Source organism: Glandiceps talaboti, chromosome 11 (assembly GCF_964340395.1).
Source record: "Glandiceps talaboti chromosome 11, keGlaTala1.1, whole genome shotgun sequence".
In the NCBI taxonomy this organism is placed as follows: domain Eukaryota; kingdom Metazoa; phylum Hemichordata; class Enteropneusta; family Spengelidae; genus Glandiceps; species Glandiceps talaboti.
Window position 1 is genome coordinate 6,953,759 of NC_135559.1, and position 22,709 is coordinate 6,976,467.

General features: G+C 37.5%; 1 protein-coding gene across 1 annotated transcript; it reads right to left on the minus strand.

The window, feature by feature from the left end:
- Window positions 1-2,200: 2,200 nt before the first annotated feature.
- LOC144442367 (uncharacterized) lies at window positions 2,201-11,614 on the minus strand. Its single transcript, XM_078131697.1, has 9 exons — window positions 11,324-11,614; window positions 10,534-10,647; window positions 9,626-9,784; window positions 8,858-8,994; window positions 7,552-7,648; window positions 6,158-6,258; window positions 4,756-4,922; window positions 4,268-4,408; window positions 2,201-3,933 (listed from the first exon to the last, which is right to left on the minus strand). Exons 1-9 carry the CDS (start codon window positions 11,525-11,527, stop codon window positions 3,824-3,826), a joined length of 1,230 nt encoding a protein of 409 aa, XP_077987823.1. The 5' UTR covers window positions 11,528-11,614; the 3' UTR covers window positions 2,201-3,823.
- Window positions 11,615-22,709: the final 11,095 nt, after the last annotated feature.

Consider the following 22,709-nt stretch of genomic DNA (forward strand, 5'->3'; position numbering starts at 1 on the left):
AATACACATATCGCAGCTAATTCTTGATTGTTGTAGAGATTCTAAAAGGCACTGGGGCACCTCTTATAAGTAAATGACAGGTAAGTCGTCTCCACAAATCCGCACCCTGTCACAGTTTGGGAGTGCACCGCCATGTTTCTTTCTGGCTATTTCAGTCCATCCCATCTCACCCAGCAAAGATAACCTTGTTTCTAAGTACAATATGGGGACTGGGAAATAATGAACAGCAAGTTTCCATGGACATTAGATAAGATTAGGTTAGATTACATTAGATGAGATTATTTTAATCTGAGCAAATAAAAAAAAGTCTACAGGACAGAAAAACTAATTAAATTGGTACAAATTGTGAATTTGGATAACTCACAATGTCAAAGAATTGTTTCAGTGCGTGGGATCAATGTAGTGATTCAAGAAAGTGGCAGGATTAAGAGTGTTTGTCATTGCTTAACTACAGGAAGTTGTATTGAGAAGATATTAAAGAAATAAAGAACTTAACGATATGTGATTGATATGAACTCTAATATATTATATTATATTATATTATTATATGTTATTATATTATGCTATGTTATGTTATGTTATGTTATGTTATGTTATTACATTGCATTGCATTGTACTATATTATATCATGTCATGTCATATCATATCATATCATATTTCATATTATATTATATTACATTACATTACATTACATTGCATTGCATTACATTACATTACATTACATTACATTACATTACATTACATTACATTATATTATATTATATTATATTATATTATATTATATCATATTATATCATATTATATTATTCTGGGTTACTAGTATCTAACTTAACTTTACCGGACATATACAACCATGGATGTAGTAGGGGAGAATACATTCACGATACAACCTTGTAACCAAGACAAATCAAAGCACCATCACCGGACAGGTTTCTTAAATAGACCCGTTGTTTTTATTGCACGTCATTTCAACTTGCTAAAGGTCGCTGGACTTTATCCGTATTTTATTTCAAGAATATTTTTTTAGTTCTTTTGTATAAATGATAACCTGTGTGATCGATCGAGTGACATCGAAAGTTGGATTAATGCCTAAACGCTTTATTAGGGGACTACTAGTAACTGGGAAACAAGTCGAGGATAACATTTTCTTTTTTGAAAACTGCAGTTGAATAAGAAAACTCAAAGCATTTGAAGATTCTGAAACTTAAAAAAAAATCTCCTAAGGGACAGACCTCAGTTTAGTCGTATGTGAAATTATTAGAGCCGTAACTCTGTCTTTCTCTGCCTGCCTCTCTCTCTCTCTCTCTCTCTCTCTCTCTCTCTCTCTCTCTCTCTCTCTCTCTCTCTCTCTCTCTCTCTCTCTCTCTCTCTCTCTCTCTCTCTCTCTCTCTCTCTCTCTCTCTCTCTCTCTCTCTCTCTCTCTCTCTCTCTCTCTCTCTCTCTCTCTCTCTCTCTCTCTCTCTCTCTCTCTCTCTCTCTCTCTCTCTCTCTCTCTCTCTCTCTCTCTCTCTCTCTCTCTCTCTCTCTCTCTCTCTCGGACGGTAACATTTTTTCAAATTTTTTTTTCTTGTATTCATCCTCTGTAGCTCCGTAACTGGCCAGTACTTTTTTCTGAAAAGGTGACAACAGACACAAACACATAGAAAAGACATGAAGAATTGTAACAAAATAAGAAATCATTGAAATGCTTGATCGACACGATGATTTTACTATAGGCGTGATCAATTGTTCAGCGTAGGATAAAAATCTAAATTCTTTTAATTGGGTGGGGGGGGGGGTGTTGAGTCATTTTAGTTCTCATCCTACAAAAACGATTTTATTTTTAATGGATCTGTTTTGTACCCCTAAATACAAATATTTCTAATTAAAAAATGTCAAATTGAGAAACGCAAGAATTTTCGCTAGAGTAAAAATGCTTGGTATTAAAATAAAGTACATTGTCAACGACAGAACTATTTTTTCTTCACTGCATACTGGCTTTGTATTCATAGCACTACAAACTACTACATACTGCTTTGAAATTGATTCAATTTTGGCGAATTTAGTGAGGGTGGGGGTGGGTCTGACGCATAACTAAAAGAATGTAGTTTTTTATTCTACATTGATATCGAGGACATCAAGTAAGCCAACAATAATGTTAATCATAATTTATTGTCATAATAAAGATGACAAAGTCATTCCACTATTTTAAAATTCACTGATGTTTATTGATTGATTAATAACAGATCACCATGGCAACCATTACAATTTCATCTTTGTTTCTTTAAAATGTTTAATTCATAATCCATTACACATTACAACATACTATTTATTTTTTACATAATCTGTAATTTCTAACTATTCTATTTCAACCAGAATGAATTTACAAAACATTTATGATATGATAGAGTGTTTATAACAACTTATAAAAACAGTTAGCTAACAGTTAGCATAGGGTGTCTGTGTCTCACCCTACATACAACTGTATGTGGAATAAAAAACAGTTAGCTAACAGTTAGCATAGGGTGTCTGTGTCTCACCCTACATACAACTGTATGTGGAATAAAAAACAGTTAGCTAACAGTTAGCATAGGGTGTCTGTGTCTCACCCTACATACAACTGTATGTGGAATAAAAAACAGTTAGCTAACAGTTAGCATAGGGTGCCTGTCGTCTCATCCTACATACAACTGTATGTGGAATAAAAAACAGTTAGCTAACAGTTAGCATACCATGCCTGTGTCATGTCCTCCATATAATTGTATTTGAAATTTAGATAGCTCACAGCTAATTTAGGGTGCCTATATCACATCCTACATACAACTGTATGTGGAATAAAAACAGTTAGCCAACAGTTAGCATACCATGCCTGTGTCGTGTCCCCCATATAATTGTATTTGAAATTTACTTAGCTAGCAGCTAATTTAGGGTGCCTGTATCACATCCTACATACAATTGTATGAGAAATATGCAAAATGCTATTACAGACAAATACAAACTTTTCTCATAATACCAGAACATACAAACATTCAAGTATTTACACAATTGAAACATATTGTTGTACTTTTGGTTAGGACACAGGCAAGCCTCAACAAGCCGTCTGTAAACCATAATAGTGAACCAACACTAACATACTCACAGTGATCTTTGACATGACCTAGCAGTACCTTTATGTTCAAGTCACATGCTGTCAAGTAAGTAATCATACCATTCTCACTTGGTAGGTTGACCAAAAGTACAAAATATCAAGTGCATAAACCCTCTCATTGAAATGAGTCAAAATAACTTTTTTTCACTAAAATTACACCAAAAATTATGTTTGTCAATGAATGAGATGATATGGATGTCATCTCAGAAGTAATGTTTGATTTATGCGTGTTATTGTTAGCTGGCATTGTATTCTAACATGAATTGTTTACCTCATCTCTAAGAAAGGTTACATAATTGTTTGTGTCATGAATTTGACCTACGACCTTATCATCAGTAAATGATGACATCATCACATAAACCTGTGACATCATCAAAGGAATGCAATGAAATCATCACCAAGTAAAGTTATGATGTCATCACTAAGCAAAGTTATGGCATCACTATCATGTGATATCATCACCATGTAAAACTATGACATCATTACCATGTGATGACATCATCAAGTCAATGTATGATGTGATCAGTAAGCAAAGCAATGACACCAGCTTGTGGAGGTATCATTACCAAGTTATGACATCACCAAGCAAAATGATGACATCATCACCAGCATGTGACATCACCACAATGCAACGCTATGACATCATCATTAAGCAAAATTATGACATCATCACCAAACAAAATGATGACATTATAACTATGATGTAATAGTGTCATCATCCATCCAGCTGTAAACTCTGTTGCTAACACTTTCTGGGCTTTTCAACACACTATCCATACGTCCGTCAAACAAACCAAATATACCACCTGAAAATAATAACACAATAGTTGAAGATGAAAAAATCAATAACTTCTCATTTGTACGGTTAACATTCACGACATAATATCAATAAACTCCTTAAGATGGTTACTACTACAACTGAAAGATCAGCCATTATGGGTGCTCTGCTCATCCATTTCCACAAACACTCCCAGTGACATATTTTACAGTCTACTTTGAAGCAACTGTGGATTCTTTGTTTATGTAGGCATAACATTTGTCTATGTCTACAGAGCAAAAACCACACTTAACTTGCCACAGCTGTATTTAGACTACATGTAAGTTATTACAAAATGAATCAGATATGATATTTAGACCTACCTGTATGTACAAAAAGTGACCTTCGACCTTGAAATCTTGATGGGTTAGTTTTCATTTCATGAACAAGACACTTGATTGCCTTGCCAGTATACACAGGATCTACCATTACACCGGTAGTTGCACCCACTTCAAGGATAAAATCTATTACAAAAACAAAAGAATCGCATTCAGTGAGAATGAGGGCACTGTGTACTGGGATGTCAATCTATTGCCCTAATGTGAAGATTGTAATTTCTTGCTACATTTTGTATAAATGAAATAAACTATTTTAAATGTATTGCAACTAGATGTTTTGATGTCCTAGAGATCATTTGTATAAATAGCTTTTATCTATTACTGTCAGCTTGCCACTTTTCTTTTGATGCCAAATACATCATTGGGAAGAGTGAGGCTGGGCGTTAAGCAAACAGCATACGTTCTTCATACAAAAGCACTATACCCCTTCCCCTGTGAGGGCGCTAACATCACTCGGTAAAATGTCATCATACCTAGTTCTTCTTGAGTTGATACACCATAACCTCTGCCTTTAGCACCTTCTATCACATCAATGATATCTTCTGACTTGGTTTCGTCATTTAAACCAACTTCTTTTAATACATGATTGATTTCTGAATGGAAGTAATTGGCATCATCACAGACAGCAATTGCATGACATCTAGTAAAGACAAAAAAAAATCAAAATTTTAAACGCCATATTGCAGTTATTGTAAAGACAAAAGATTGCACAGTTCAACCACTTGGGGGCGCTATTCACAAGCAGACTTAAGGTAGAAAGGAGACCCGAACTGTTCCGTTCTGTTCCATACTTTGAAAATTAACCCTTTTTCAGAATCTCTAAGTTGTAGGTTCAAGTCCCACCACTGCCATTTCTGAATAGCCTAAGTGAAATGTGAACCACCATTGTACCCTTATCAACCAACCAGTACAAATGGGAACTTGGTAGGACAGAGGATAACTTTAATCCTAAGTGGCTCACAGGCTGCAGAGATTACATGCTTCCCGTGGATTTGAAGTTAAATGGCAGCTGTTGGGTTTTGTCATACTACTGAACTTGTGGCTGATGTTATTTCTATGGTCTTCATGCATTTACAGTGAGATTTGCAATACAACTCATAACAGTCATGTAAAGTATTTGCACTGTTTGTCACAATCATTTATAGCATCCACTTGAATTATCAGCCCAGTATGTGGTGTCACTTAATGTAATCAATCTGTAAACAATGTAAGCAGTACAAAGCAAGTAAATAGTTATTGACTAGAGTATAAACACAATGTCCTAAAACATCTCACTGAAAGCTGGATATAATCAGTGGTGACATTATCATCAATGGAATTCTGTTGACAGTTAGTTAGTTGAAGACATTGTTTACAAATTGACACCTTTAGAAAGGCCACATATTTGTCTTATAATCAAAGTAATTGAAAGTCTTATTTTACATGTGATATCAATGTCATAAATGATCATGGCAAACATGGGAAACACTGTTACTGTTTGTAAGTGTCTATCTTTTGTCAACATTACGACACTGGTAATCCAGCCTTCGGGTTTCTTAAGATAAACGCAAACTAAATCTATTGTTCTTCAATGGGGTAGATTTATACACAAGTGGGTGATAGCAGTTCCTCTGTCGTGTAATTCTAATCACCCTGTGATCAACATAGTGTAGACATTGGAAGTCCCAAAACAGCACTGCAAGTTCATGTAACTCTAAATAAACTAGTTTTCAGCGACTCCTCCCTACTGAGACTATAATTAAACCAACATCCATTCAGTAGCTTATCACTGTTGTATCAACATGTTGCCACTGAGTTTTAGTTTGTGTCTATCTCAGTAAAATGAAGGCTCAACTACCTGCAAAGTACTAGTATATCATTACATTTTGTACTTACTTTAACTTGGACCCTGTGAGGTAGTTTCCAATTGCTAAACCAGCAGCAGTACCACTACTACCTATGGTAACTATCACATCGTCAAAATTGTCTAAGATGTTCTAGTCAGAGACAAAACAAAATTATTTGGGCTAAAAGCTAAGAGTTGACAAATTGTGACCATGTAGATATAAAATTTACAAATTAATAAAGCTGTGAGTATATCCTGAGTCAGGTTCAACTTGCAGTTGTCTTTCTAATTTACTATTACCGGTATATAATCACCTGCTAGTAATGGCTCAATGAATTAATGCACAGCTCTTTCAAATGTTGTCTATTTGAATTTTCACATGGTTTGTTCTTCAGAATGTCTGGTATTAATATAAGAAAGGAGACTTATGGAGGGCCTAATCTCTGCAAACAGAGCTGGAGGCGCAGGAATAAATGGGAAGAAAATTACTGTATGGTAAGAGGTGGATTCACAGACACCGGATACTAGGTGATTGAAGAAGGCTGAGACTAATGTTTAAATATGGATTCACAGACACTGGATACTAGGTGATTGAAGAAGGCTGAGACTAACGTTCAAATATGTATTCACAGACACTGGATACTGGGCAATTGAAGAAGGCTGAGACTAATGTTTAAATATGGATTCACAGACACTGGATACTGGGCAATTGAAGAAGGCTGAGACTAATTTTCAAATATGGATTCACAGACACTGGATACTAGGTGATTGAAGAAGACTGAGACTAATGTTCAAATATGGATTTACAGACACTGGATACTAGGTGATTGAAGAAGGCTGAGACTAATGTTCAAATATGGATTCACAGACACTGGATACTAGGTGATTGAAGAAGGCTGAGACTAATGTTCAAATATGGACTCACAGACACTGAATACTAGGCAATTGAAGAAGGCTGAGACTAATGTTCAAATATGGATTCACAGACACTGGATACTAGGTGATTGAAGAAGGCTGAGACTAATGTTCAAATATGGACTCACAGACACTGAATACTAGGCAATTGAAGAAGGCTGAGACTAATGTTCAAATATGGATTCACAGACACTGGATACTAGGTGATTGAAGAAGGCTGAGACTAATGTTCAAATATGGACTCACAGACACTGAATACTAGGCAATTGAAGAAGGCTGAGACTAATGTTTAAATATGGATTCACAGACACTGGATACTAGGTGACTGAAGAAGGCTGAGACTAATGTTTAAAGAGATATTTCTTGAGAGAACGGGGAAGGATGTAAGAGACTTGGAGTGACGAATATACACACTATTATTCAAATAAGATATTGATGCTGGAAAGGGTCTAGACACTGTACAGTAACCACTAGTTGATAAATAATTAGTTCAATTTGTAAAAAGACAGATAGTTTTAATTAAACATACTTGCTGCAACATTTCATTGAAATTTTCTAAATATCCATAAAGTCCATCCTTTGTAGAGCCACCAACTGGTACAAGGAATGCCTTACCACCGGTACTCCTAATGAAAAAAAACATAATTTATAATTTGTTGACAACAACTCTCTAAAGAATTGATCATTGATACATTATACTATTTCATAACTTTGAGAGGCCACGATTTACATAATGAAGTAAGCTGCACCTGATTAGCCGATTTTGAACATGTGATTCTTTGAAGAGACTGATAAATATGATGTCATCACATGAGGCTTTCCCATAAACCTATGCAGGAAATCCCTAAATGGCCAAACACATGTTAAGCATAGTAGGGCTTCTTAATAAGATTACATAAGCTAAATAAGTTATCAAGGTGCTATTTTATCACTCAGATTTATATGCAGGTTGATAACAGTAACCAATGCAAGTATACTTGAGGCAGAAATAAGTCCTGACTTGATAGCAATGTGTGTATCTGCTGTAATGTGATTCTTACATGATTTACTGAGTGGCTTTACACATGCTCTGATGGCAAAGTATGTATATCTACTGTAATATAGTTCTTACATTCATTGCGTGGTGCTGCAAATTATAATAGCAATGTATGTATGTAAGATATACACACATTGTGATCACAGTTCGCGGCACCATACAATAAATGTAAGAATCAACTGCTGCAAAGTTTCAATTCTTACATTTATTTACATTACCATACTAGCCTCCATAACAGGATGGGTGATCAACCAAGGAAATGTTCTTTTCACATAGCCTGCAAACTCAGCAATTCAATTTTAGTATTTTAGCCCATGCCTCGTTATCAAATTAGCATATCACATGGAGACTTTCAAGGTTATTTCATAGACCCTCCACCAATGCTGTGGAGGGTCTATGGTTATTTGTCCGGTGGTCTCATTTCTGTATAAGACCAACTAACTCACATCTGGGTTACTTGATACAATCAGCACAATGTATACCAGTGGGTATGACCTAATAGATATCATGTGACTTATTCAACCAATCAACTTCTATGCATGTCATCCATGAAAAATACTAAATTTGAAATACTGAGTTCACAGGTTGTGTGGAGACAACACTTGCCAGATCAACAAACTAGCCTAACATGGAGGCCAAAATGACTGAGTTTTCAATACCAAGTTCACAGACTGTGTGGAGAGCGTAAGAATGCTTGCAGGTTAACCATCCAGCCTCCTACAGAGGGTAACATGCTACACTCCAACTACCAGCATCCAGCAAAAGTTTTTAAATTTTTAAAAAAGTTTCCCAGACTTACTCTATCTTTTCAGCCAAGGTGTACATTTTTCCTTTGATATCTGCCTCATACTTGGACAACTTTGGAATTAAATAGATATGAGCTCCAACCATGCGATTTAGTAGCAGGTTTCCTTGACAACCAATAGAATCTGGTTCCTGCCAAAACATCAACAGATTATATATAGATTTGCTTTGTAATGTTTTTAAATGTCAAATAGCAAACAACAACCTAAACTTGCCACGTGATCGACTTTGGTCATAAATATACATGTTTACACTGAGTCTTCTATCTGATAAATGCTTCCAGTTTTAGCTGGATGTGGTGTACCTGGGTATGCTGATGCAAAAGTTAAAAATTAACAAGAGCACCACATACTGTTACAGTTGTTTTATTACAAGGTCTAAAAAGAAAATGATGTGGTTCCAGTTACGCTCAATTTTAGAATAGGTGGGGTAGGTAGATTTTTTTAAAATCTTTTTTTTTTTCATGTGTGAGTGTCTAGTTCAGGTAGTTATGTTTTCTGCTGTTTTCCAAATTGTCTCTCTCTTTGTCATTGGTTTCTTCTCATCAGATGGACATCCATTACAGATTCAAGAATAGTTTTACATTGTCTTTTCAAGTTGATGTCAGTTTCTACATCCACTATTTCTCGCGAGACTTCACAAATTTCGCGATTTTATTTATCTTTTCTTGAATACATAAAAAAAAAGTTTAGGGTCAGCAGTGAAAAACTAGTGGGGTCAGGTAACCAGATCCGAGCAATTTTTTTTTTTAGGTCTAACTTACTATAGTCGTTGATCTAAGAAAAAGATGTGATTCCATTCCTAGTTGTCTGGCTGCTACTGCCGTACACCTGGCAAAATTAGATTGTATACCACCACAGGTAATAACAGATGTACAACCTTGTTTGACAGCTTCTGCTAGCAAAAATTCCAATTTACGAACCTGTAATAACAAATAATAGTACATGAAAGAAATAACTTAATTGGTATGTAGTCCCTTCGTATCTAAAGGAGGACACTAGTGTAGGAAATAAAGAAATTCTTTTGTAAAGTTTGGTTTCTGGAGAGTTATTTCATAATGTTACATCACATACATATGCTAAATTGTCAATATCATAAAGTTGAAACTTGTTCCTCATTCATTGTTCAATGAAGGTCATTGTCATGGTTACATATTGCCTCATGGGAGTCAGTAGACATGTGTACACAATAACAAGTATTCGTGATCGTTTTACTTAATGGGAAAAGAAAGGAGACCTCTTTCTCTTTCTACTCAGGGTGTCCGTGAATATTAAGATACACAACGAATAGTTACTAATCTGGATTTTACAAATTTAAAGTGCACTAAGGATTACTATTCATGCAGTAATAACACCAAACCAACAGAACATGAGGACAAACCGCTGAAACTGTCAAAGTCTTCTGTCATACTGGATATCAGGAAATATTTCTTTCTCAGTGCATCATAACTCAATGAACCAATTTACTGGCATGTTATCTTGCAAATACTGTTGTTGACTTTAGAATTGGCTTTCTTCCCTGTGTTGCCATGGTTAATTTGCTATCATAGTAATCATATTTATGATATATGCTGTCTGGAAAGGGGAAGTGCTCTGAGTATGCATGCCAGTAGCTCACCCCATTCATCCCCCCTCCCCCCTCCCACCCTCATCCTGCCATTTGAATTCATACCTTATTTCCAGAGAGAGAGCTTCCTGTCATATCATCTCTTTTGATACAAAGCTGAAAGTCACTGGGAACTCCTGGTACATTCCATGGATGAATTGGTGTGTTATACATTGTCAACTGAAGAAGAAATGCATATATTGATTTCTCAAAAAAGACATACATTGTATGTAGTTACAAGAATCTCAAACTTTCCAAAATACAGTAAGGTAAATTAAGCCACGATGGAAATTTTGTAATATACGTGTAATATGGGATAAGAGGTAAGTGTCTCTACATCAAAACTAATTTTTTTTTTTTTTAAAAAGAAAAAAAAGGGAAAAAGTGTCTCTACATCACTCTCAGTAAAGTGACAAATGTCAGCTGGTATCGACATATGCCGGATGTAGGGGGCAGGAAAAGACACCACAGTTCAAACACAATCGTGTATTGAATTATTATTCCGTCATTATACAAAGCACAGTGACCCCCCCCCCCTCTCATTTCAAAACATGTGGACTCATCCAATTTCAAAAACATACACCATGGTGAACCATGAACGACCCCCCCCCTCCCCTCCCCCTCCAATAAACGCACAACATATTGACTGAGATAGTACACATACATACATGATAAACTGCAGAGTCATTGTTTTCAGCTCCAGGGGTTGTTTACATGTGTAGAGAAGTGGACTGTATTGAAACACGTCTGTATGTGTATTCATCATAGCATGGAAGTACTTAGTTATACTTCCATGATCATAGCTACACGGTGCTTCTAAATGAGACAACCTTGTCCCCACTCTGCAGTCACATACCTTGACTCTATGTTTAGGGGCATATTTCAGACGTTGTGCCCATTCTGGAGGGGTGTAATCTTCCAGCTGGTCTGTCGGTGCAGCCCTCGGCCTCGAGTCATTATTACTCATCATTCCTCCACTGCAACGGTTAGGATAGCATTTAGAAAATCGACGAACGTGGCAGCGTGTTAATGCCGGTAAAATGACACTCAAAATCCGCATATGATGTTGTGTCGTGCCGTGAGAGGTAACGACTAGCTAGCTCAGGATGGTCTGTGTCCTCAATGATATGACTTCATGCCAACTTCCTAGCAGTTGACGGGTCAAAGGTCACTCTCGGGTCACATGCTGTTGAAACAACTTGCTATCCCCATGGTACCCCAAACTTAGCTCTTCGCGTCTGTTTTGTTTTGATGGGTTTTAACAAGCGAAAAGGGAAAAATACAAAAACGTAAAAGGGTTTCATTGATGAATTTCCCCAAGTTGCGCCGTTTTTGCTATTAAAGGAGCACAAGCTGAATTTATACGTTTTTTTTTGGAAGGGCGTAATTTTTGCTGCTTATTTAAAAGATACTAGTTACAAGGACCAATTGCATTTGACTATCAAGATATAACTTATAAATGATTCGATGACGTAATTTTTACATATATAATATCGAGGAAATCCCCACTATTAAGTACTATGCAATCAACTGCTGTAATAATGCCAAAAGGTAAATACATGTGATGCCATACAGGATCTAGGAATGCACTGAAATTAATTACATATATTTATACTAGAGTAATTTAATCAAGGTTTTATTTAAATTTTCACTTGATTGTACCATTCTGAGTTTCCACTTTTTCCAAACATATTAGCCTTCAAAGTTCAATTACGTCAGTGTCAAATTTATTCTTTGACATAAACTATTTTTGTTTTCGGTTTTTCCCCATAAATGTGAGTTTATCTGGGAAGTATATTCAAAAGACGTGATTGACAGGGGTAATAAAGCCCTTTACATCGTCGTAAAATCACATGATAAGCTTACCTCTTTGCGGTATTGCATCTGTCGAAACAGCTACTGCAGCTCGCAAGAATGTGTCACTGGCAACTAACAAAGCAAATGGGTTGATATACTTGCCACGCCTACATATCAGTGTATATCAAGCAAACCGGGTACTGACAAGGAAGAGTTCTTTTCATAAACACGACAAAAAAGGACCAACTTAGAAGACATGATTGGTGGTGAACGTCTGTATATGAGTCACGTGTTCATAACATAAAAGTGTAAAACCTTGTTTATTAAAAATGGGCACTCTTTGTTTGTTTCTTTGTCTCGATCCCACAGATGTGGCAGCAGTAACTCTATCTTTAACTTATCTTTAATATGTGTTTGCGCATGCGTACGTTTAGTTCGATTGTCGTCACACATGCCCGGCTATGAGCTAAAAATATAATGGAGTATATATAGTGGTCTGGGATATACTCAAGCATACAAGTTATAAAGGAAAATACGAAAATGTGTGATAGTAGGCGTCTTTGGTGTCCATTATGTGTGTGATTTGCTGAACAACTTGTTGAATAAACACCTATTCTTTTAGCAGTGAGCCCTCTGTGTGCCCATTATATACCATTAGGGAACTTTCAGTGACTGTATACATGTAGGGAGGGAGGGGGGGGGGGAATTAATGTTCTGAAAAAATAGGACGGCTTCATTTTCCTTTCTCTAGCTGTGACCCGCTCCCATTCTCTATAGGTAATGGGTTAAAATGCTGTCAGAAGTGAAAAGGGACCCAAGTCTTCGACTCAATGATAAGAAATCTATCCCATTGCTGCTACCCGTCCATTATTTTATGCAGTGGTTGTTTCCCACTGTTATCTGAAATTGTGTGAAGGTACCGTATGTGTTTGGGTTTCTCTGACAGGGCTGAAGGTCAGATCTCCCAAAGACTGCACTGGTGCACCACCAACTTTAATATATTGACAGGACCACTTAGGACAACATCCCCTCTCCCGAGAACCAACTTGTAAAATCTGACCCCGAATTTCCCTGGCCCTCTCCCACTTGTAATTAAGGTCCCCTATTAAAAGCATGCTAAAATGACACTGGGTTTCTCACATTTTACTTCTCAGGAATGTTTATTTTGTAACATTTCCACATAAAAAATACTTATCGGATTCCATATTTTTTCCCTAATGAAAAGTATCATTTGAAGTTCATTCGTTAAAATGACTTTGCACACGTGTTCATTATTATACTCATTCAGACCGACCTACACGAGTACTTCTTTTCAACCGTCTATCCGAGTGCTGTCTGATGCAGTCGGAACATTGGGAGACGTCACAGTCTCTTCAGCGTACAGCTCCATCGTAGTTTTTTCAACCGATCGAGGACCTTTCAGTGCAAGTTGGTTTATATGATTGTTGTGTGTAAGTTCCGTGCCTGAGTGGATTCGGTATTTGGCAACAACGATGAGACGAGTTTTATCTTCTGTCTTCACTTTCCGAATTTCGCAATTTGATAGAGTTGAGTGACGGTTTAACCAGGCACCATGATTTTTCTCTATTCCAAGAAAATTCCCTTTGTTATCATAATTACCATTAAAGCTGGGAAGGGAAAAAGAAAAAAAAATGGTATTGTCACATGTGTTTAATAAAATATGTAATAATGGATTCATTTTTAACTTCTATTAGGTTGCTTGGGTAACCATTTTTCCGTCAATTTCACACCAAGTACATCATTTCTAAAATATTGTTGTTTTGTTCAGTTACTGATATCTTAAAAGTTTGTTTTATAGCGGCAGTCGTCTGATTCACACGTACACTTCGGGGTCCCACGATATGGAAACCTAGCTTGCGGTTAGGTACACTCACTCAAAATCTGTTTAATCTACACGATTTACAAAAGACTTTTCTCTCAAGTGAACTCTGACCTTACGCAAATTTAATGCGATGTTTGAAATTTGGGACGGGTAAGAACTTGCATGAGCGATGGTGACATGACGCTAATGTCAACAAACAACTGCACTTTATTTGGACCTGTATATCTGGCAGACGACCTGCATATCTTTGAAGGGATATGGTCAGCAACTCCTGAGCATTTGACGTCATTTTTGTTTCCAAACGTATATTTTACCCTTCACTATCACTTGTCTATAAACTAGCAGCTACTGGCAAAACTCCAACTGTATAAACTGCTATGATACTGTAGTGTAATCTATAGGACTTAAATGACGTCATTTTATTCATATAGTATGAGAAAACAGTATCACAACAGTTTAATACGATGGGAGTTGTGCCAGTGACTGCTAGTCATCGTACAGAGGAAGTGAAGGGTAAAATATAACTAACCCTTTATTTGGAAACAAAGATTACGAAAAATACACAGACCATGTAACTTTTATATAACCGACATGCGCACAAGTGTGTGGCATTATTCAAAGTTATTGCACTTGATCGCGATAGGCAAGACATTAAAAAAGGAAACACCAACCTAATGGACGTATTTTCCGATGTGTATACGAATGTAGCTTGTCGTTGATTTTCAGTCATATCTTCTCTCTTTGCAGCGTCAGCCTCATTTACCTCTAGTCCAAAATATTCGCATACTATTTGTAGCCTTCTGATATGCTGTACTGCGAATGCGCCATGTTGTTTAGTGATACCAATAAACATCCTTTTGATTGGTAAAGAACGTATTCTTTGGTCATAGTCTTGTGCAAGATAAGATGTTGCTCTTTCCAGTAAATCATTTTCCTTGAAAGGGAAGTCTTCGGGAGACAGGTATAGGGAATGTCTGAATAATCTCCCTGGAAGTGTGCACGATACGCCGTATGATCTTTTACTGGACGTATTGTATATAAGACATCGAGCCCTTGCTAGCGCTGCAAAGCACTGCAAGTGATGATAGATAGAAAACAGAGTTAGGATTTAGGAACAGATGATGGAGACCGTTAGGTTATGGGAACAGACGTCCACTTGACACATCCAAGCTGAGACACTATTAACCATAGTAACTGTTATGCTTGATTTTAGATAATGAAATTTAAGACAGACTATATTATTTTATTAGAAATTAAGCTTATATACATGTAACTTTTAAACTAATCCACAGACTTGCCGTGGTTTATACTGTCTCAGGCTCTCAGGCTAGCTGATTTAACGTGATTTAACGTGATTGTCATGGTTGTAAATTATAATTAACCATGGCAAAACAGGAAAGAAAGCCTCAAAGACAGATATAATCCCTATATTAAAACACACACACACACACACACACACACACACACACACACACACACACTGTCTGTCTGTCTGTCTGTCTGTCTGTCTGTCTGTCTGTCTGTCTGTCTGTCCGTAATATCTTTTTCACATATTACGACCAATCTTGACACATCTTCAAGTTGAAATACTCTCAGTCTCACCTTATAAAATCGAGTCCTACTGCGGGTCAAGGCCAACGCGCTGGGTTCACCATCAGAATAAAGTCTGGCCCATCGCTTGTAGTTTTCGTATATCTCTGACACAGTGATCAAGTTACTCTCACTCGCCGTGATGTACCTGTCGTAAAAATCGGTCAGATACGGCATGTACGATGCCGTTTGTTTGGGTTTACAGTTAGTTCCGCCAAGCCTAATTTCTCTACTCAGTCCCTCAGTTTTGCGAGACATGCCTTTCCCGCGAAGTGGATGCAGCCTTCCCGACAGCGTGGGCATGAAATCTAATCCAACGTTTTGACATACTTTATATGCATTTACAGTGCATTCTGGTGATATATCAATGTCATGCTAAATAGTACAAACTAGACAGTATAGTATGCCAGTTAGCCGTTAGCACTATATACAGAAACCTTCACTAGCTGTAACTGGAACGGGTTTAAAAAATGTTTTGTTAGGTACAATTACAATAACTTTCTCGTAATATCATACACATTGAACAGTATTGCATCACCTACCTGTGGGTAAACACATTTTTTTGTAGCTGTACACACGATAAATAGAATAAGATAAAATTGATTTTTGAGGCTGGTTTTTTGGATCAAGATTTAAACAGTATACTCAATATAAAAACATATATTTGATCTCACATTCGATATTGACTATAAACAAAATAGCGCTCATTTAACAGAAAGGGTCCATGCCCGACACGCCATTGGATTTGAGTGAATTGTCTTTGTTTGTTTGTTTGTTTGTTTGTTGCTGGCTTTTTTTTTGGGGGGGGGGGGGGGGGGTTCTATTCCAATCGAAAATATCTACACTCTTCAATGGTACATATTTACGTATACAGTACAACAAAGCGATAGAGTAACACCACACATCAACTTTTATAATATCAAATATATTTAATTTCCATCAACAAAAAAAAGTATTATATTTCGGTATAAAGATAAATGACCGACAGTAAAGTACAATAAAAATTATTCAAAATTATTTCAAAATGTGAAATTACGACATGCCAAAGTTTTCTTCAACATTTCTCTATTCAAAACATTGCATCTTGTTCCTGATACTGAATGCGATAATCTTCGGAATAGTGTTCTTTCTACCATGTTGTAAGTTAGCTGTATGTTCACTGTCGTCGTCTGCTCTAATTTCTGCAGTCAAAGTACGATAAGGAGCGGGAACAGCTCGGGATACAGCGTCAAGTTTGTCCGTACGATTAAAAAGTTCGATCTTCTTTGTAACGTTCTGTCCGTAGACTCGAACCTTGGGTTTTCCACTTCCTTGATTTGTTTGAATCGTTCCGTCGAGCTTATTTGCAATTTCTTGTCCGATTATGACGCCATTTTTTAGTTCTAAGCTTACTCGAGGGAAATCGTTCACCTGAGTTTTCACGTCCATCACACTGTTCTGTCCATTCATCACAAGTGGTGAAGTTGATGTTGAGTCTGCGCCACCAATGTCCAAAGTAAGAATCCGACTCTGGTAAGCGGTTGCTTGGTTACTTGTTTCGACAACTTCTTTTTCGACACCTGAAATGACAATATAAAGAAAAATACAGTTGATTAATGATTGGAACAGAGTTGACTGTAATTTAAAAAAAAAATAACCATCATACTTGACATAAGCAATATATATTTCGAGTGTCACCTGTTACTTGTTGAGTTGGAAACTGAATTTCTTGCAGAATTTTAAGTTTTTTGATATTTCTTAGTTTGTTCTTTCTGTGTCGGAATAGTTTACTTGTTGTTGTTCACGTTTTTAGGGTATAACTATCAGTAATATTGGATTGTCAGTTAAACAACTAATCCTTTGACTTGCAATTGGTTTTACCAATCATCTTTGCTTTTCAATGGAATTATCGGATATACACGTGCATTTGTGTGTGTGTGTGTGTGTGTGTGTGTGTGTGTGTGTGTGTCTGTGTATGTGTGTGTCTGTGTCTGTGTCTGTGTGTCTGTGTCTGTGTGTGGTTGTGTCCCTTACCATCATGATCATTGTCCATTGATATGCTATCAGATTCCACCATATTGTCCTTGGCCATCAAAGTGCTATTGTCTTGTCCATGGTTAGAAGTATATTCACTTGAGACATTCCCATCACCTACAACGGAATTGGAGACTGCATCTGTCTTGGAAACCACCGGGTTGATGCTTTGCCCATTTACTTGGTTACTGTCAGAGTTATATGTCATTATCGTTTTATCCTGGTTCACTCCATTATCTGCAATTGTTTTCTTGTCATTCTGCGTTGTCTTGTAACTTTGGCTGTGTACAGCGTTTGGAGTTGGTTTAACTTCATCAGTAACAATGGAGTTTGGCTGTGATGAAATGCTGGGTGGGACAGCGCCCTCCTTGTCAGCGACGTGGATTTGCGAGAAGCCTACGTCATCCTTTCCGATATCTGAAATTATGAAAAATAACAAAAGATTGATTATATGTATTACATGTTCATATTTAGTCTTTGATATACATACCTAATACCCCCCCCCCCCCCCCCCACACAGGCTTGTTTTGCATTCCCCGTGTAGAATTTTTGGTCAACTTTATTTTTAACTAACTTCAAATTGGCTTTGCTAACTTTCAATCTAAATCCCCTTTCCGTTTCTCTAAACACGTCGATGTCATCGTTAAGAAAAGAAAACTTCTTCTCATTCAAACATTTCTTGGTTTTTTCGTTAACCACGGTTTGTTTACTCTTACCGATCTGTCCAAATAATGTTGCTTTCACAAAACTGAATGTAAGAACTTATGTAGGTTAACGACAACATCAACAAACATTTGTCAATCTGTGGTGTCAAAACAATCTCTTAGTTCATCAACCCTTTCCGTTGTCCACATTTGCACTGTTTTTTGTCACGGGTTTACACTTTTCACTTTTCGTCTATAGTTTGTCAAGAGATGTATCACATTATGGTCCGATTTTCCAAGTGGTGGTCTGCGAACTGCTTTTAATGTTAGCGTTTTATATTTCCATAACAATGGTCAAGAATGCGATAGTAGCGGGTTGGGCATGTACTATTCTGCTGTAATGTAGGCAGATGTCCTAACCGCGTATAGTCACTGATAAATCAACATATTATAGTGCAACATAGAGTTTGAAGAAAAATCCGCATTTTAACAGTTTAAATTCTTAATTATTGCTAAGTTGATAGTAAATTTTCTTACCGTGGTTATTATTTTCATCGTCCGTTGATTTAGAACCAGATTCCACTATGATGTCTTCCATTTCCATCTTGTTACCAGGCTTATTTACACTGGATGTGTTTTCACAGGAGGTGGTACTATCACCTACACAGGTCTTTGGTATCACCACATTGACAGGTTTGATGCTTTGTCTATCTGGTTGGCCACATTCCAGTTTCAATTTTAGGTCTTTGTTCTCTACTACTGTGTCAGTTTTGTTGTCATCTGGTTTGCGTTCATTATTACTGGGGATGTTCTGGGTTTTGCCATCACAAGTCTCGTCTTCTTGAGTTGATGTCACCATAGATGGCTGTACAGCAGGTTTCGTCATCTCTTGACCACTGATTTCACTGACAAGGGTTTCCTTGAGTGTCGTTTTGACCTGATTAACTTCACTTTCTTCCTTTTTACGCTCCTTTGATCTTTCTATTTTTTCCATGACATCACGTTGCCGGAGAATCATCATTTGAATTTCTTCATCAAGGCTGCTAAGTCCAAACTTTGAGTGTCTTGAAGACTTTGTGCCTTTCTTTTTCTTCTTCTTACTTTTACTTCTATCAACATATTGGTAGTCGATCTCTCTCCCATAGACCTTTTTGTTTCCATCAAATATACAAGTGATATCACGTGGTGTGAGCAAAGAGCTTAACTTGTAGCCACTGGTGCTGAATGGGAGTTCGGGATTATTGTGGTATCCAAAACGAGGTATATCAATGTCTTTCTTGCAATCATTATCAAAAGATTTAATGATTGGGATCAAATCCGTCTCACTGACTGTTCTGTGTAGTGATTGGCTGTCATCATCTTCTACAGATATGTCTTGTCTGATACACGTCTGTGTTGATGGCATATGAGACTTATTGCTCTTGACATCCACTAGGTTACTGTCATTACATATATCTTCTTGAGATTGATACTCGGTCTGCGGAGGCATACATTCTTCTATGCTGACTTTGTAGGAATTGTCATTGACTTGTGTATCTACGACAGGTTCAGCAACCTCCATATCAGCGTCTATTGTAGCACGTGCACTAGGCTGTTCTCTGCTCTGTGTAGTACCATCGCTTTCCTTCCTTGGTGTGTGGTCTTTTTGTGGTAGCATCATGAGAACATCACTCTCTGCTACAGAGGTTGAATCGGTGCCGCCACGTGCAATGCATTCGCCGTCATCCTTTGATTGGACTTGACGATCATCTGTTGCCATGACATCCGTTTTATCTGTGTCTGGTATACTGTCTTTGGACTTAATATCTTCCAGTGATTGAATGTCTGGAATCATGGTGGAAGATTTGGTAACCACTTCTTCCGAAGTTAGGCTGTAGGTTTCATCCACTGAAGATGCCTCGCGAATGTTAATTGCAATCTCAGTTGCTTCTTTATTCATTGATTGGACATTTTCTGTAAGTTTCACCGTGGACTTCGTAAATGCACGCTTCTCTGAATCATTGCTAATTTCTGTCACGTGATCTGAATTATAATTTGAGCTGTCCTCCGACTGTGACGTCATCAATGAATCGTTGTTGGTATTCCCACTTCTGCCATTGCAGTTGTAAAGTCTCTGTATGTTTGTCTTGACATACGGCCATGGAGCAAATGGGAATGGTACAACTGGTTTGAAGAAGGAATCAATGTCTTCTGTCTGTGTACACGTCCTACTGACCTCACGTTGACCGTCATCCTTTGAATGGACTTGGGCGTCACAGACGTCCGTTGTCACGGCAACTGTTGTATTAGTTTTCGATGCAATTTGTGGAAGAAGAGAAAGTTTGAGAGCAACTTTCTCCAAAGTCAGCCTGGTGGCTAAATCGGATGAAAATATATCAACAATGTCAGTTGTAATAGCAGTTTGTTTTACATTCTGTGATTGGACTTTTCCAGTTGTATCCTTTGAAAACATTATTTTTTCAGAATCACTGCTAATATTTGCCACGTGACGAGGTTTGTCAACTGGACCATCTACCGTTGGTGGCGCCACCACCTTCGTCTTTCCACTTCTGTTATTGTAGTTGTAAAGTCGTTGTATGTTTGTCTTGATATACGGCCATGGAGCCAACGGGAATGATATAGCTGGTTTGAAGAAGGCATCTACGTTGTCTTTTTGTGTCTTGATAACCTCACGTACAGTGCACTTATTGTCGTCTTTTGATTGGATTTGAGCGCCACAAGCATCCGTTGCCATGGAATCGATTGTATCTCTTGACTGAAGTTTTCTTGTAACTTTCTTTGTGGACTTAGTATCTGTAGATTTCTCTGAATCTTTGCAGATTTGTGTCACATGACCTGCTTCAGGACCTGAGTTATCCCCAGGCTGTGACGTCATCAATAAAGTAGTGTTGGTCTTTCCACTTCTGCTATTTTTTTTGCAAAGTCTTTGTATGTTCGTCTTGACATACGGCCATGGAGCAAACGGGAATGATATGGCTGGTTTGAAGAAGGAATATTTGCGTTCTGTCGGTTTTCGAATAACTTCACCTTTAGCGCGTTGATTGTCAACCTTTGATTGGACTTGAACTTCACAAACATCTGTTGCCATGGTACCGGATGTGTCTGTTTCTGATCCATTTGCATTCTTTGCGGCTTTTACATAAATAAGGTTTTCTGAGTCACTCTTAATCTGTGTCACGTGACGAGATTTATCACTTGGACTGTCAACGGTTGGTGACGTTATAATTTGATCAATGTCGATATTTCCACGTCTTCCGTTGTTATTGGTATATCTTTGTTTGTTCATCTTTCCGTACACCCTTGGATCAAACATGTACAACAAATCCAAGTTGTCCCCTCCGTTCTCTGCCAAGGATGGCAAAGCCATCTTAATTTGGGGACTCTTCTTAGTCTCCCTTTCAAGACAAAGAATACGCTCCTTCCCGGATGATTCGTTTCCTCGGAGATTATCGTCAGTATCAGTGGTTACCATGGATATATCCTTCTTTATGGCGCCAGTGTCTGTTTTGGTTTCAAGTGACACATTGGCATCCCTCAACACAACGTCAGTATCTATAACCATAGCCTGGTTTGTCTCAAGATCTACTGCTTCTCTGACATTTGTATCACCTGCACATGTGAATTCAACTGTCTTTGGAAACTTCTGATAGGCAGAAGAGATGTCATTTACAGGTGTTTGAGACATCATGCCATTCACGTTGTCAACACTTGTGTTCCTAGCACTCTGGTTCGACGTATGCGTATCGGGAAGAGACTGGACTTCATCAAGTGTAGTTTCTTGGTCACCCCTCAGAGCTGCCCTCTGACATTCTGCAGTGCGTAAGGATTGTGCGGACGTGGACGTCACTTTCAGGAGTATATCTTTCATCTGTGTGAACACGGTTTCCAAGGTAACCATTGCATTCTGCATCTTTTGAAGATCTATTCGTTCAATGGTTATGGCCGGGCTTGCATCTTTGGATTTTAGAGGCTCAATCACGTCCATCAAGATCTTCATTTCTCTTTCCCGCCTTTCTTCCATATTGCGAACCTGTCTTTCCAAAGTGTTTAATCTTGTTTCCATGGTAATCATTATCTTTGTCTGACATTCAACTTTCTTTTTCAGTTCTTCGTTACGCTGCTGCATATCAAGAATTTTCTCTTTCAGATAGCTATCATGCACCAGTATTGATTGATTACCTTGAATGCCTTCGCCGTCACAACAGATAATGTTGGCTTGACCAGTCTGTCGACTCTCATTTACATTCCTGTAAGGGGTAATACAAAACAACTATAAATCAGATTGTTTACAAAATGAGTTTATTTATTCATTGAAATTGAATTATACCACGTGACTGTATGAATACATGAACATC

What these genes read in the sequence shown, in the direction of transcription:
- LOC144442367 (XM_078131697.1), bottom strand. Translation starts at nt 11,527, where the DNA reads ATGCGGATTTTGAGTGTCATTTTACCGGCATTAACACGCTGCCACGTT. An exon ending in ACCTTGGCTGAAAAGATAGA is followed by an intron (nt 7,649 to 8,857) that starts GTAAGTCTGGGA and finishes TTTTTTCATTAG; the next exon opens with GAGTACCGGTGGTAAGGCAT. An exon ending in ATCAACTCAAGAAGAACTAG is followed by an intron (nt 4,409 to 4,755) that starts GTATGATGACAT and finishes TTTTTGTAATAG; the next exon opens with ATTTTATCCTTGAAGTGGGT.